The 16,492-nt window shown below is 39.1% G+C and overlaps 1 protein-coding gene across 9 annotated transcripts in view; it reads left to right on the top strand.

The window, feature by feature from the left end:
- The window catches only part of smoc1 (SPARC related modular calcium binding 1), a 62,757-nt gene that overhangs the window by 39,625 nt on the left and 6,640 nt on the right, over positions 1-16,492 (top strand). For 6 of the 9 annotated variants that reach the window (XM_014994864.2, XM_014994866.2, XM_014994873.2 and 3 more), the window contains 6 exons: positions 177-257; positions 5,149-5,341; positions 7,647-7,729; positions 11,039-11,144; positions 11,241-11,485; positions 13,986-14,019. In XM_014994864.2, the coding sequence (XP_014850350.1) occupies positions 177-257; positions 5,149-5,341; positions 7,647-7,729; positions 11,039-11,144; positions 11,241-11,485; positions 13,986-14,019 (742 nt within the window). Of the gene's footprint in view, positions 1-176; positions 258-5,148; positions 5,342-7,646; positions 7,730-11,038; positions 11,145-11,240; positions 11,486-13,985; positions 14,040-16,492 lie in introns of those variants that run through there. The other 3 variants (XM_088002866.1, XM_088002865.1, XM_088002868.1) reach the window with 2 other exon arrangements.

Below are 16,492 nucleotides of genomic sequence, written 5' to 3'. Positions count from 1 at the left end.
ATATCCAGATGTCAAAAATTGCATTTCATATTTGATGTCTTTTGACTTTTAATGCTGTTTTAAGTTTGGTTTTGTGGGCAAAAGCCAGACTGCTGAATAAGTTAGACATTATATTAAAGTAAATACCTCTATTTGTGAATGCTACTGACCTCTCCTCTGTCATGCTGCCACCGCAGAGATAACTGCTCCGACACTATGGATAAAACATCTGGGCTACATGGAGAATAAGCAGAACAGCTCCACTTCCAGAAGGCAAGGTGAGACTAGAAAACGCACTCTGACAACGTCGGCACGCTCCCTTCTGTTCAGATTAGATCATTTTTATAGTATTTATTGACAATTATTGACTTAAAACAAGCTCCTACATCTTGGTGAAAAGTTACTTGTGAGTTTGTTTTGTCTTATTTCAAGTGTGCCAAGATATTTGCACTAGAAACCAAAACAAAACACTTTTCTCAATGCAAAAACATTAGAGTGTTTTTGCATTGTTCTTGCCGTGTGTGATGTGTTAAGAGTGATCTGGTCCGTTCCGATCTGAAATTGTGCATGTTGAACTGTCGATGTGTGATGTTCGCCAAAGACAAAAGACAGCACAGCCTGTTGAATGTGACGTGTAGCCAATCATAAAGCGAGGTGGCGGAAAAACGAAGGGGGAATCTAAAATATACAGAAGACAAAACATCTGCCTTGGCACCGCAGAAAGTCCAATGGACGTTGGAAACATCTTCGTTTTGCCTTTTCTCTGTTAAACGTAGTCCACAAACCTTCGCCATTGCTTCTTCCCAGTCGGCCATGTTTGTTTCCTGTGAACTCACATTTGTTCTCGAGAGGTTTTGTCAGATTTCCCATCTGAAATCTGCATGTTGGTGGCGAGTGAAATCGGTTTGTGTGTGTTGTGTTGCTCCTGCCGTGTGGCACACAGTACTCTGTGTGACCAAATCTGACGGGTTTTGAAAATCGGCAGACAATTTTAAAATCTTGCCGTGTGAACCAGGCATTACTTTCTCACAACTTAACTGTTATTTTCCTGTAATGTCTATGAAACTTCATTCATACTTACCAGATACTCTCTGGGAACTCTTATGGAGCTTCCCAGGTACTTTCCAAAATGTGTTACTTCTTCTGTGGAAGTAATTTCTAAATTGTGAAAAATGAATCTGTAGATTTTCTTGGACTCTTTTTGAGTCCAAGAAAGTTCCGGAAAGTACCAGGTAAGTTCCGGGAAAAAACTTTTACGAGAAACACCTGAAAAGTTTTAAGAAAGTTCTGGAGAGTTGTGGAAAGTACCAGTAAAGTTCACCAAAAGTAACATTGACTTTATGGAAAACTAAGGGCTGAATTAGTAATTGCTACTGACACAGTTTTCTTTAATCTGTTTCAAAACAACTAATAGTTAAAATGTTACAAATTTTAAGTAACATAGTATATGGAAAACAGAATTGTTATATTTCAGTAGAGTATCGCAGTTAACCTTCATATTCCTCACTCCTCTTTCTTTTCCAACATCAACATAATGTCCTGCTTAGCATCTCAGCCACAAAGTGAAGTCAGATGTGATCAACAAGGACAGATTTTGAGATTGACTCTGATTTCAATATGCATGCACTCTATTTCTGATCCACGTCGATCTGCTTGTTTACTACCCTTCACGCAACGGATATTTTGAATTCATGATGCTGCTTTCTATCTACACACATCACCTCACCCGTCTTATTTCCTTCCTGAACTCAGTTTTCATATTTCATCTCGCATTTCATGCTTCATTGCAAACAGCAGAAGATCCCAGTGATTGCATATTGTGTTTCTCTAAGTACTTTTGACTGATGGCAACGCAGCAAAGGAAGCTGCGGTCTGGCGCGGAGTGAAGACCTAGAGTTTCTCAGATATATTTGCAGTGGCAGCTCTTTGAACGCTCGGTGGAAACTCCGGCTTCCTGTTTCCAGTTAGCATCTGAAGACCTCAAAAGGACAAACGGACAAAGCCTGCTCGAGGGGGAGCTGTCATCACGTCGGAGACGTGAGCGAAGTGTGCGTCCGCATCTGTAACTCCACACTGCGCTTTGTTTCTGTTTCTTGAGTTGAAGAAGTGTGCAAAGAAGCAGCAGAAGCCAAGTATGTTCAGCCACCAGCGGGGTAAACATGCCAAGCGCATGGACAATTAGTGAATTTCGAAAAGTAACGGATGGTTTAGTGATTCAGAAATTGTGCTTTGTTGAACTCAACCCATTAGCTTCTTGTCGAGGTGGATATTCTTGAAATTATTTTTTCATAAACGCTTCTGTTCATGGAATGGAAAGTAATTACTCTCAGATTATTAGATGTTAGGATGTTTTTATGAATTACCAGTAGCAGATACAGGAAGGGGAGAGCACATTAGCAACAATAAAGTTCCATGTTCAACCCTTGGTAAGTTAAGTTAGTTTAACTTAACTAAAGTAGTGTCTGTAAAGATGCTGTAGTCAATATTTCTTTGATAAATAGGTGACGCAAAAATCTGAAATCTTGCTGATTTTCTTTATTTAATTTCTTTATTTGTAGTTAAATTGATAAATTAATTGAATTAATACATTTTTAAAATGTATATATATAAAAAATGTATGTAATTTTTGTTTTTTTTTCAGTTTTGCGCCTTCATATGTTATGGCAAATTGGGACATTTGCTTTTTTTCCCCAATCCCCAAACAACCTAAAAATGGTAAAATAACCACAACTGCGATTTTTTAAATCTGTTTTTCAATTGTTTAAGTTCTTAGCCAACTCTTCAGACCTTCAGACGTATTTTTAGGTATTTCCAAGCAGAAAAGGATTCCTAAACTTGAAGTCACTTGAGCTGCGCTGTTTCTGTTTACCTTTAGCTAAATAAAAGCGTTAGCTACCAGCTCGCTCGTCGCTGTGTTTTCATGGGAAGCGTTTTGCTTCTTCCTGCCAGTGTTTGAGGCCAGAGTGGCTTAAAAGCGTAGGCAGTCATCTGTAGCAATGCTTAGCTTTCTTTGCACGGTGGAAGAATCCTCCCCGTTTTAAAGTCTTCACAGCTTTTCCCCTTTTCCTGGAAAAACCTGAGTCCTAACCAACCAGTCAAGAGCGCCGACGTCCGTGTCTCTGGATAACCCCGCCACTGTGACGGACAGCGGAGCGGAGTAAATGTTTGCGAAGAGAGTTTGCTTAGGCAAACCGACGCAAAGTCCATTTTTTCCCCCCAAACAGATGCGTCGCTGCCAGAATCTGATGACGCGTTCAAAGTCTGGAAAGCGCTCCGTCATTTACGGAACTGCGCTCGCTAGCCGTGGACTTTCCCCGTCTGAGACTCATCTTTTTCGTCTTTTGATCCAATCGTTTTTGTCTCGGGGCGGTGCCGGGGCATTCACATCTGTTTGACTTTGCGGCACAAAAAGTGAAGACTGAGAGACGGGGACGGGGGAAGTAACGAACGACGTGTTGAAAAGCTTGCGAAAGGAGCTGAAATTTTCCGTGACCGAACCCTTCATCGTCTCGACGCATGCACCTAAAAGCCTTCCTCGGCACGGTTTTCCCCGGCTTTATTTCAGCTGCTACTTTAACTGCAGCGGAGGCTTCCTAGAAACAATACTGCAACGATTAGCCCACAGCTGAAAGCCATTGGAGCGGAGAGGAGAAAGTGACGGGAGACGGGAGCGATGGAGGGAGGAGAGCAGGTTTAAAGAGACGGGATGGAGGGAAGTGGAGGACAGAAGAGCAAAAAAGGAAGGAAGAGAAGACACCATTTGTAAATAGTCTCACCTGAATAATGACAGCCAGAGTGGGATGAATAAAACGAGTTAATTAAATGTACTTTACATGGTCATTTTCTGTCTTTGAACCAAAACTATGGAGCAAATTGCCCCAGTCTGTCCTACTTGCTCTTGTGTAAGTTTTCTTTTAGGATATTTACTTCCAGAGGTTTGTGTTCTCTCTTCCAGTCCCTGCTGACAAAAGAAAAACTTAGAAATTGACAAAACAAGGAGAAAAATGATTGGAAATAAAGATTTTCATGACGGGCAGGGAGGATAGATATTTCCAATCCGCACAAACCTGAAGGATTTCCAGCATGAACCGTTTTTCATTTGTAAAATATGTACAGAATCTTTTAATTTTTTTTTGGCTCCAGCATAAAACTCTGTATAATAAACTGTTTTAATTCATTATTTTGAGAATGGGGGCGTTTGACAAGAGAGGCTCAACAGAACACATTCAGTTCTGTGTTGGTATCTCGTTTGGCAGCTGGGATTAGAACCGACGCTGGACATGACTCAAGCCTTTCCATTGCAACACTGTCTGTACAACGTCTCAGATAATAAAAGGTGGTGAAAAAGCTTTGTCAGTAATTCTTTGTCAGTAATTTCAGAAAGTGAAACATAGCATATTTAATGTTGATGGTTGTGGCTTGTAGATAATGAAGACCCAAAATTCAGTGTTTCCAGAAATTAGAATATAGCTAAAATGGTGTATTAGTGCTAAAAGAGAAAAAAAAATATTTCTCTATAAATCGTCTTAGTTTGAAAAGTGAAGTCAGTTTTTGGGTTGCCAGATATTTTCTGGGAAAAAACAAACATTTCTTAAGTCGAAAGTGTTTTGGCTTTTGTGAATTTTCTGAAAAGTCGAAAACTTTTTACCTTGAAACTTAGAAATGTTCCTGTCTTTAAATTTATTAGATTAATCAAAAAAATTCTGATTTTCTTCTAGAATTTTTTTTACTTTAAAAACTCAGATAATGTCTGTTTTTTGGTGGGAACTTACTCTTTTTTTTAAATCATCGATGGCTCTAATTGGCTGTCGTAGATTAATTCTAATTTCAAAAGACACTGAACTTTCATTATTTTTAAGACACGAACATACTTGTTCAACTGGCAGATTATTTTACTAACATGTGAAAAACGTTTTGTTATAAGTGAAATAATCTAATCTGCCAGTGGAACTAGTACTTTTTTTTAAACCAATATTAAGGAATTAGTGACTTATAACAAACGCCTATATTTTGCTGAAAAATTACATTAAAGTTAGCTTTGACTTATTTCAAGCGTACTAAGATATTTGCACTAGAAACTAGACCAGAAATCTTTGGTAAGATTTCATGTTTTTTGATTTTATTGACCAACCTTGTTTCCCTGTTTTTCTGCTGTAACTCGTTTTCCAGAAAAGGTTCCCTCTTGTGACCAGGAGAGACAGAACGCCCTGAACGAGGCTCAGCAGAGTTCTCGGGAGTCCATTATCATTCCGGACTGTGGGTTCGGAGGTCTTTACAAACCAGTCCAGTGCCATCAGCATACTGGTTACTGCTGGTGTGTTTTAGTGGACACGGGACGGCCCATCCCCGGAACGTCAACCTTGTAAGATCTTTCAGCAAAAAGACACCGAAGAGAACAACTGGTTTGGTCTTTATTAGTTTACTGCTCATGTATGTTTTTTTTTTTTTCCAATAACTGTATAATTTACTAGTAAGAATCACCTGCCTGGTGTATGAAAGTCAAATTATGCTGTCAGCTTCAAAGCTTAAGCTAGGCAAATTACTCCAATTAAACCAAAACAGTTAGATTAACTGCTGAGTGAAACATGATTCACAGGAAATGATTCCCCTAAAGCCTCAGATACAAACCATCATCAAAACACTTTTTAGATTTCACAACTAGAAAAAGAATCATAAATGTGTTAGATGAACACTATGAGGTGGAAGCTAAGGGTTGAAAGCACATGCGCGTTCTGTGACATGCTGAAATCACAGCGCCACCTAGCGGTCTGGAACAACAACTACAGCTGACTCAAGGTGTCCTGGCGGTGCTGTCTAAACGTGAAACTATTTCCCCATTCAACATTGGAAAATACAGCCAGGACAGCGGTCTTGTTTAAACATACCCTAATACTATACCATGCAGACGCTCTGCCTGCACTGATGAATATTTACTCATATTGGAATGAAAAATACTCAAAGTGTCTCAAAATAATTGCAGGCGCCCCTCATTTTTGATTGACTCCCTTTTAGGTACTTAAAATTGACAATTTGTTTTTATTCCCAGGAACTTTCCTTTAACGTTGCTATTATTTTGAGAGTTTTTTCACTGTGAAGTCCAAAACACTTTCTTCCACTGTCATTGTCTTGACTGACTTTCACTCAGTGTCTCAGTGTGGGAGCAAAGCTTCAGTTGCGAAAACAAAAGCTGTGAATTTTGGGAATAGGATGCAAGAAAACTATCAAGATACCCTAGTTCCTGGAAGAGATTCCTGTAGTCATGGAAACATATCAAGCATTGAACTTTCATCCAGAGGCAGCACTACAAAGTTTAAAGTAATTAACCCGTCCAGGCAGGTAGCATACATTTATTCACCCTTCATCCCAACACGCATGCACTGTTCAAAATGGCAGTGAGCATAGCCTTCTACTCCGTTTCGACCCACATGTCGCATCTTTCAACGCGCCGACCTGTGTGAGCTGTTTTTTCAAAGAATCTCTTTATCAAATCTCGCTGTTTGTCATGAAAGAAAAAATAAAAATAAACACTCCAACTTTTAGACCCAGGCCTCTCTTAAATGTTTACTTAGCAAAGTGAATAATTTCAAGCAATGATGTCAGTATTGGTTAGCTAGCTGTAAACACTCGGCCTGTGAAAGGCCCTGTGTTTTCAGTTCGGCCTCTGGTGTTTACTTTGCTTTTAGCCGTTGGCAGCGACCTATATTTATATTTTGTGTTGGTCTTTGTTAGAGGGATCTCCAAAACCAGAAATATGACGAATAATGATGCTTTAAACTAATGTTTGCATAAGCAGTGTCTTATTCAGTTTGTGTTGAGAACAAGGATATCGGACCTCAAACAAGAAAATGAGACAAATAGATGTTTGGACAACCGTAGACGCGTGTGAGCGCATGGACACAGAGGACGGCTTGTGTTTTAGAGGATAAAATAAAATGTCAAATTATACAAAAAGTAAATATTTTCCATTTTAATACACAACGTGTCAAAGTTGCGAATCCATCTGATGCCTTTTTTAGTGTCAAATGAATCTTTTGTGTCATAACTTGGACCAACCAGGCTGAATTCTTACTTTCATTTCAAGAAAACAGGAAAGAAAACACTCCTGAGGGGATTGTTTCCGTATCTAAAGGTGCATTGCCCCCTCTTCTTTTTTACTTCCCTGGTTTCTTTTCTCCGGAGAGTGGTGTCCAGGGTTTGGTCGCGGGCTAGGCAGACAGTAGAAAACAGTTGATTTGAAAAAGCAAAAATGAGGCACACGTGCTCCACTTCTCGTTGCATTCAAAGAAGCACTGAAAGAACAGCCAGGAAAAAACGAGTCATACCAGACTGAAAGCCAAACAGTTTGTTATGCTTCTTTAAAAAAAAAAAAAAAAAGGCTCTTGAGCATATTATTAAAAAAAAAGATTTAATAAGAGGCAAGGCTAATCTTTGTCAGTTAATCCATAAGGGCATTTTAAAACATTTATTTATGCGTGCAGAACAAAGTGCAGCAAAAGTAATCAGTGAGAATTATATCACGCTCGTTTAGTTTTCTTTTTCTTTTTGAGCTGCGGGTTATGTTAAATCACTCTTATTTAATGTGTCTATGTGAATCTGTCTGTCCCATGGATGCTTCCTCTTTTCTTTTTCAGTCTCTGATGAAAGTCGTCTTTGTCTCTCTGTAAAAGGTTCAAGACGCCGGAGTGTGACGAAGACGCACGGTCTTACGTGGCGGACCCGGAGGACCCGTTCCACGTCAGGCCCCTGCAAGGTTCCCTTCCTCTTTCACGCCACGTTGATTCGCTTTGGAGAAATTTCACTTCCTGAAATTTTCGACCAGATATGAAGACAAAATAATTAAGTGAAAAATTGTATTGGCACGCAAACATATTCAATTAATTTGAACATTTTAAAAGGGCGGTATTATGTAAAAATCAACTTTTTTTGAGCTTTATGTTCTGTTAAAATGTTAATCCCTCATCAAAAACGTAGCTGGAGTGTTGCTTTGATTATTTCATGCATGTTTGAGAAATCTTTTAATCTCCCATGGCAACCATTTAACTCTGCAGAACTCTTGGGGGGACTTTGCTCCGCCTTCGAGGACAAAGCTCCTCCTTGGAGCTGCAGTTTCAAAGCTTCAGACTCACAGAGCAGCAACTCCCCCACTCAGCTCCTTCAGACTAGCCAGGAGAAATTGGCAAACAGCTGGTGGAACTGAGCATCTGCTGAGCTTTTTATACCAGCTACTTCCCAATGAAACGCTGGTAAAAACGTTAGACAGTTTATAGAGGAGCCATGTTGTGAAGAAAAAACAGGAGCGTCTTAAAGAAACAGAGGACCAATTTCAAAGCTTTAAATTACACAGTCAAATTTCTTTTAAGTCATATTTTCTATGTATACAGAATTTTATGAACAACTTAATGTAACATAGTTACTTGTGCTATAAAATGGCACTATTTGCCTGGAAAACACACAGTGCCGCCCCGTTAAAAACATTAGCGATTCTTTTGGGGTTTCCCGAAACCTTTTTATCCACCTGGGCCAGTTTTTGTGTGTTTTTCCACTACTCTCAGTGGTTTTTATGTGCCGTGTTTTTCCTCTAAAACAGTGAAATTTGATCAAAGCAGCATTCATCTCGTTAACCAATTTCAAACCGGTTCACTCAAAAACAATTGTGCTGGTCCTGACTTCCAACAGCAGGAGACGAGAGGAGAAACTAGGGTCAGATTAGGATTTTGACCGACTTTTTGAAAAGGATTATAAATGCATAACGGTTAAGCTCTAAAAGTAAATTAAAATACGTTTTTTAGTTTAGGAGAAGTTTGTGATAATCCACAGACCTTTAATTATTAAAACCTGCAAAATGTGATTCATCGAAAAAATAACCCTGCAGCTGCTGTGGTTGTCACTCTGGTCTTCAGTTGTGACTGAGGCCTTCAAAGAACAACAGGATTTATGCTGACATTAAATTACACACAGAAGGAGGTACAAGGGGTAGCAGAGTAAAAGCGGACTAAATACAGGTGCACACCACACTTTTTAGATCCTTTCGGGTAACCAAACCAATTCAAAAACCACAGATCGTTTTCCTTTCACTTCACAGTGATTTTCTACTTTGTGCTAATCTGTCATAAAAATAAAATTAGAAAAAGTTAAAGTGGCATGAATACTTTTGCAACATATTGATAAGTGAATTCTATGAAAAATAATAATAATAAAAAATGGATTTCTGGAGAGAAAAAGTCTGTAAAAAATAGGAACTTACAACTTGCCATCATCATCGCTGAGCTAACTCTGTTTTGCCATTGCATAAAGCCTTCTTTGGATCTTGTATTTAAATCCCCATCTGGTGGGTCTACAGAGCGGAGCAGGCTCCTGACTGTGCAGCAGATGTGTGGAAGGTTTTATGGGAGGTGGGGGTATTGAGTTGGTAGGGGCTGCAGGGCGAAGGGGGGCGGCTGGGGGTGCTGGGGACATTTTTATGTACTGTAGAAGGATGTTATGAAGCATCACAACAAACCCAAACACACTGCTCTACATCACCGCTCAAACCTTTATCTGTCTTTAATCACCTCACAGCCACAAGCTACAATGTGTTTTATGAGTTTAGGTTTGATTTTACTGTTGAATTATAAAAATTGCACCTTCTATAAAGTCACAGTAGGGTGATATTATGCTGTGGCAGGAAAGGAAAAGTTGGTAAAAGTTCACAGGAGAAGTCATTAAAAACCATGGTAGCAACGGACGTAAACAGCTACATGAACTATATTCATCCATCAGAGGAGACGTCGAGTAAGAACATATGCGTCGTTTTGTCATTGCCGATTTTACATAAGGGCTACGGATTCAACATGTTTGAATGACAGATAACTTTATTATGAACGTTGGGGTCCTGTGAGAGGTGGAGCCAGCTGCATACTGTTAACACAAAGAGAAAATACAAAATCACTGTAGTCTTCTTCGTGGTTTTCACCAGTAGTAATGTTTGGCTGTTGATCACGTGACTCGTGCGATGTCAATATTCATATATTTTGACTCGGCTGAAAAACCACCTCATCCCAACGCAGCAACTTAACCACGAGTTTTATCTTTTCCAAAATTGGCATGCTTCCAGGAAGGAAATTTATCTTCTAATTTCAAGTTGTGGAATTTTGTGGTTAATGGGAAACGCAGCTACTGATGTATTTTTACATTCTTACAACACATGGCCACAAGAAGACCTCATCTCCTGCGACTAAGGGTTTCCATTTGTCAACTTTAGTCATTTAGTTGCACAGTAAGCCGCATTAAAAAACCTCAAAAGGAGAACGTTAAATCTACATTGAAGCAAGAAATGTTGATTAAATCAAGCATTTGACGTGAGACCTGACGTGAGAGCGCCACTCTAGTGTTTCAGATACATCCCCAGGACTTTACATCCCATACGCCACCCTGTGTGGCAAAGTCCTTGACATTTTGTTGCTAGTTTGTGCAACAACCTAATTTTACACTTGGATGAAGGCACAGCAAGGCACAGTGCCTCCTCAAGCTTGTCCTCTTGTGCGAAATGCTAATTGGAATCAGCTGACGGATGAACATCCTGAGCCAGAAAGAGAAAAAGACAAGCGCCATCGTCGATGACAAAAAGGATGTAGCCTTCAAAAAATGAAAAAGCTTCGTACCGAAGATAAGACCGAACAATTCGACTAAAAAGAGAGCATTATTTACAAAAGACAATTAGGAGGGGAAATTTTGCCCCGGTTAAGTATGCCCTTAAAAAGCATACATCTGGGTAATTAAGAGGAACTACCCGAGGTGTTCGGAATTATGTCATAAAAGTTAACGGGTCTGCGCCGCTTGACAAAAAGCTCCCACCTCCCTCCATGTGACTCGGCTCTGTTCTCTTAAGAAAACAACCGGACCGTCACCTGCGTTTAGCACGTGATCCTTTACTTACCTTGAGCTAACAGACGGTCTCTGTTTGGGTATTCGTCTTCCTGGTGTCGAGGTGCTTCAGCCTCACTGTGCCATAATTACCCAAATTAGAGTTGGAAGGTAATTTTAGCGTATATCTTTTTTTTTTGTCTTTGATTTGTATCAGGCTGCCCGGATGGGAAGAAGGGGGAATTCATTACAAGCTTGTTAGACGCTCTCACAACCGACATGGTGCAAGCCATAAACGCACCGGCGCCCTCTAGTGGCGGGAGGTAAGACTGAATAAAGAGCAACATAAAGATGCTAATTCTTCGCCTGAGGGTGTGTGTGTGTAACCTTTTTACATATCTGCCTTTAATCCCCGTTAGGTTTGTTGAACCAGATCCCAGTCACACTCTGGAGGAAAGAGTGGTGCATTGGTACTTTGCACAGCTGGATAACAATGGTAGCAATGACATCAACAAGAAGGAACTCAAACCTTTCAAGAGGTACCTGAAGAAGAAAGCTAAGCCTAAGAAATGTGCCCGCAAGTTCACCGACTACTGTGATCTGAATAAGGACAAGGCTATTTCGCTGCAGGAGCTGAAAGGCTGCCTCGGTGTCAGCAAAGACGGTAAGAGAAGAATAAGTTTTTGTCCAAGAATTGCTTTGGGGATATATACATATTTTTTTTTTTTATAAAACACATTGTTAGACTTCAGTATCTTATTTATATTTTACTGGTATAGATCTGTAAAGTGTGAACTAGAACTGTAGTTCTATTTTTATGGAGCTAAATTGGAGCCATAAGGTTCCAAATTTGTTCAAAAGAAAAAAACTTGAAACTAAAAATTTTGTTTGAAATCAGCTTAAAATCTTTTTCAATTTAAAATTTCTTTTTGGTTTCAAACTTTTTTTTCAGTTTCAAAATAATTTTTCAGTTTAAATTTTTTTAACAAACTTCATGGCCCTAAATTAGCTCAAATATATTCGGAGGCATAATCTAAAGAAAAAGGAAACTACAAAAACAAAAAAGCATTAAGTGAAATTAGTGTTTGCTCACTTTTTGCTTGAACCTTTTACCCAATAGGAGTTTAGTTTGCCTTCTCTTTTATCGCAACTGTTCCTGTCACAATAAGCAATGAAACAACAAATCAATTAATCACATGTTGAATTAAAATGAGCTCAATAATTTCCATTTGCATGATTTATTATTTTTCTCTTTTTGCCAGAAAATGGACAACAAAAGTCTTAAGTCTGGTGCTTTGGCCTCAACTAGGCCCTCTTTTTTTCTTGAAGGACAATTTTGCTTATATCAAGTTCATAACTAATTTTATTTGTTGTTCCATTTGTTTTGTTTATTTACTTGGAGTATTTAAAATGTCTTCCAGTTCCAGTTTTATATGTTTATTAGAATTGAAAGTTTATTGATCTGTGATAATGTGTTCTTGCATCATTATGCCATTATATTACTAGAAAGTAGTTCCAGAACAGCAACATTGTTTTATAGCAATAACAAACTATCTTACGACTTCAAAGTCAAAGGAAGTTTGTAACATTCAGTTCAATATATAAAGATTGAGTTGTGTCCCAAACAAGCATTAACTACATGAGTGCCCTGCCATAAGAGGTTTTTTGTATTTATTTTTTCATTTCTATCTAGCTACTAACATACTGCTTACATAAGGGATCTACTGATATTTTTAGCCACTGACAGATGTTAACAGATGTCAGCAATTTAACAATTAAAGCCGACGAGAGTTTTAGACTGTTATAAACTGAAATGACTGAATTATGATGTTGAAAAAAAAAAAACAACCACAGAAAAATACCCTGTTCCTGTAGTGAAAACACAACCAGAATGTTCTTTGATTGTAAAAAGATTTTGCTTTGTAACTCAAAGGCAGTCTTAGTCTGTTATCACCATGCCAACGCTTCCAGTTGAAGTTGCAGCAATATATATCGTAAATCCCACATTTATCTTTGTGATGGTAGGACAAATCAAAGGCTTTTCCTTCCAATCAATCAGCTGGAATGTGGATGACATGTAATAGTTTTTATTGAGTCTTATGTGTTTTATTTGAATAACATGCTCTTTTTGTCTTTCCCATTCTAAAATAAATACCTGGAGAAACAAGATGACCCTCTGATGAAGCTGAAAAAAGATTATTTAAAAAATCCTAATCAAAAGTTTGAATAACAAAAAATATTCCAGGTAGTGGTTATTTCACAGGCAGTGATAGGCTGATCGGTTCTACGCTTACAAAATAAACAACAAATGACATAAATTTGATATCCAACTTCAGGCAACACTAAAAATGCAAGTTATGATCTAAACTTTTAATATCATAAAAATCTAGGGGTGCACTGATTTATCGGTGCCGGTTTCTTTAATTTTGGGAGATTGGTGATCGGCAGATTTTTACATATGAAGCCGATCTTATCCACCGATCTTATCTAGCTTGCAAAAGTCTCAACCACCGTCCTCTTTTGCTCTCCGGTGAGAAAGGTTTGACTGACAGGCCGGCCCACCAAGTTAAGTCTGCATGGTTACGGCTAACAACAGTGACCCCAGTGTTGCCAACTCAACAACTTTCTTGCTACATTGAGCAACATTTCAGACAAAAAAAATTGGTATCGGCCAAAATCGGAATCGGCAGATTAAGCTTTTTAAAAGATGGGTAATCTGCCAGAAAACTGCAATCGGTGCACCCCTATAAAAATCTATTTGTGCAAAATGCGACATTCTCAGCTGTAAATAGTCATTTTATTGGTATGTTTCTCCAGTCCAGTTGCTAAATTACTGAACATCCTTAAGTCGTCAGTCAAACAAAAAAAAAATGTTTGGAATGTTTCAAAATTATATAATACAGCAACGTGTACAGCGCTGCTGAATTTGTTAGCAATAATTCCTTAAGATTTAATGTGGTCCCACTAAATAAACATCCTCAAATAAAAGGTTTGGTTTTATAGGATGACGCTATTGCAATGAAAGTTATTTTAAGACTAACGTGTTTTTGTCAGGAGTGCAGTGACTACTGAGAGTCCTGTGTATTGTTTCAGATTTAACCAGATAAATCAGTGACACACATGTCCATTGAGTTTGATTCCTGTCATTTTCCTCTTTTTTGCAGGAAGCTCGTTGACAAGCGGCAGTCAAGGAACAAGGCAAGGGACAAAACTGTTCAGTAAGCACGCGGGTCTGCTCTCACCAACACTGCTTAAAGCTTTAAACACATTTATACCATGTATTAAAACTGTCACTTAGCCACTGTTGATCTTTAGCTGCAAGATTATCCATCATGGAAGGACAGGGAACCCTTATTTCATAGATACATTGGTGTTTCTTTAAGTAATCAAAAGTATTATTTGTTCTTCCAGTTCTTCGCTACAGATTGAAACTGTTTGCTACTGGAGTTTGATTACTTGCGTAAAGTTCAGAAGGTTACATGCCACTTTGCCTTTAAACAGTTTGGGAAAGCACTGGTGGACGCCCTTCTGTTCGTGGTTCAGTTTCGTCATATTTGTGGATTTTTTTCTTTGCGGGACGAAATTCCAAATTATTTGCAAAAAAATTGCCAATTCGCAGATTTTTTTTCCCGTCAAGCATTTCTAAAAATAAAAAATAACAAAAATGCAGCTGGGGATGATGAAATACTTTGGCACAATGCTGCTTGACTCACTATTGGCTGGTGTTTGCAAAGCAGCCAATCCAGAAGCACCAAGAGCAGAAATAAGGAATGTTGTTAGCTTCTGCCGTGTTACTAAGATGGCTTCCACTGAGATTATTAATGCACATTAAGATATCTTTGAACTATTAAAATGGGCAGTATTACATGTTTTTAGAGGAAGTCTAATGTATTAATGCCACTGTTCACGGGCTTGTGGAAGCCCACAAAGACCAGGGATGATCTGTAAAGGCAAATACGGATACGTTTTAAGGAAAAACCTCTTCCACTCACAAGGTTAATGTTTTGGTCAGAACTAGAAAGATGCGTATGAGCAAGGCATCTCACAGTCCTGACTCAGTTACATGAGTTTTGTCAGGAGTAAATCTCCCGCAATATGTTGCCATAAATTTGTGAAGAAACTCATAATGTTAGAAAAATGACCAAAATGACCCAAGTTATCTTGTTTGATAAGTATCTCCAGAAAAGTGCAAAACAAATGAACTGTCGAATGTTTGCTTTTTAGTCTGGCATTTAGCAAATACAGTAGAATGACTTCTGGTCATTGTAACAATGTATTGTGGGTTTTTTTAGATTCTGTGTAAATGTGTATATATTTCTAGCTTCAAGTGTAAATTTTATACTCAAAGAGATTGTGATGTATTTTAGATACTTTTTATTATCACTTTTATTGTCATGGCAGTGAATGCCACAATATATTTTGACAAAACAGAAACACAAGTCAAGTTCTTTAACAATTAGGTTAATTATTTGTTCAATTATTGACTCATTATCACGTTGTTAGCTGCTCTAACACCTCAGTAACATTGCTGTTTCCATGTTAAACTGTTGCTGATTTGACCTTGAGATGGCAGAAGTATTGAGAAAAGTGCAAACCCAGAAACTGAGAAGAATTACCAAAGTCTTTTTTTTTGTTCCCCTCGCCACCACCTTTCCTTTTCCAAGTCATCTTCCTTCATCTCTCAATTACTCACTCCGCTTGGATTCCCTGGAATTCACATGCTGATTATTATTCCCTCTGGTGCTGCGGAGCCTGGCTACCGGGTCCGCTCAGCGCCACAAAACACTGAAGTCATGTGTTTACCCTGGGCTTGGCGCGGACGGCGGTGGAGAACAGTGGTTCTAAACAGGCATAACGTCAGGGTTGCTCACGAGTCGCCAGAATAAACAGCCCCAGGAGTGCCGGAGTGGAGGAGGAGGAGGAGGAGGCTTGTTCTTACTACAGTCACTGAATCTATCACCTGCATGTTTAGGAGCAGGAGGTGAGCAGCCTGACGTCTTTATGTGGCTCTTATGGTACCACTCAGGCACACGGAGCCGGTGAAGGCTGTGAAGAGAGTGAGTTATGAAATAAGCAAAGGAGACGCGGAAAGCTCGCGTGGAAGAACTGGCAGCATATGGCGTTCGCTCGAGGTTGACTAAGATAGACAACCTTTGTGTTCAGGTATGCTTTGCTGCACCTCAATGGCCTGGATCGCTTTAAGTCGAGCTGCTTTTACCAGGCTGTAAATCGTGTCGTGTCCTATCGCAGCTCCAGAGAGTCACGGCAACGCCGTTTGCGTGTATGTTCACGACCACTTTACAGAACATGCCTTTTCCTCGGCGCTGTGATCGTTTGAGACGCATTATTTGTATGAACCCCATCACTCTTCGCTTGCTGGCACCGGCGAAGAAACCGATCTGAACACCGTGTGTGTGAGAGAGTGAGAGGTGCCTGAGAAAGTGGCATTCAACTTTCAGCAGACAGAAATCTTTATATGTTCTCTTGTGAACCTTGTGATTGTAATCAAGGAAGCAATTAAATGTACTTGGAGCGATTATTACCTGGTTAAAATTGTTGTAGAACTACCGAATACAGCTTGTAATTCCCTAGAAGTTATAGGTTACCTTGCACAACTAGCCAGGACATTCCTGAAACTGTCCTGAGACTTATCAAGTTTTTCCTTGGTACT

The sequence above is a fragment of the Poecilia mexicana genome, unplaced genomic scaffold, assembly GCF_051168715.1.
Source record: "Poecilia mexicana isolate PSO_F unplaced genomic scaffold, ASM5116871v1 scaffold_22, whole genome shotgun sequence".
NCBI lineage: Eukaryota > Metazoa > Chordata > Actinopteri > Cyprinodontiformes > Poeciliidae > Poecilia > Poecilia mexicana.
Note: the sequence above shows the minus strand (reverse complement) of the source record. Positions and strands in the feature narration are given on the sequence as shown.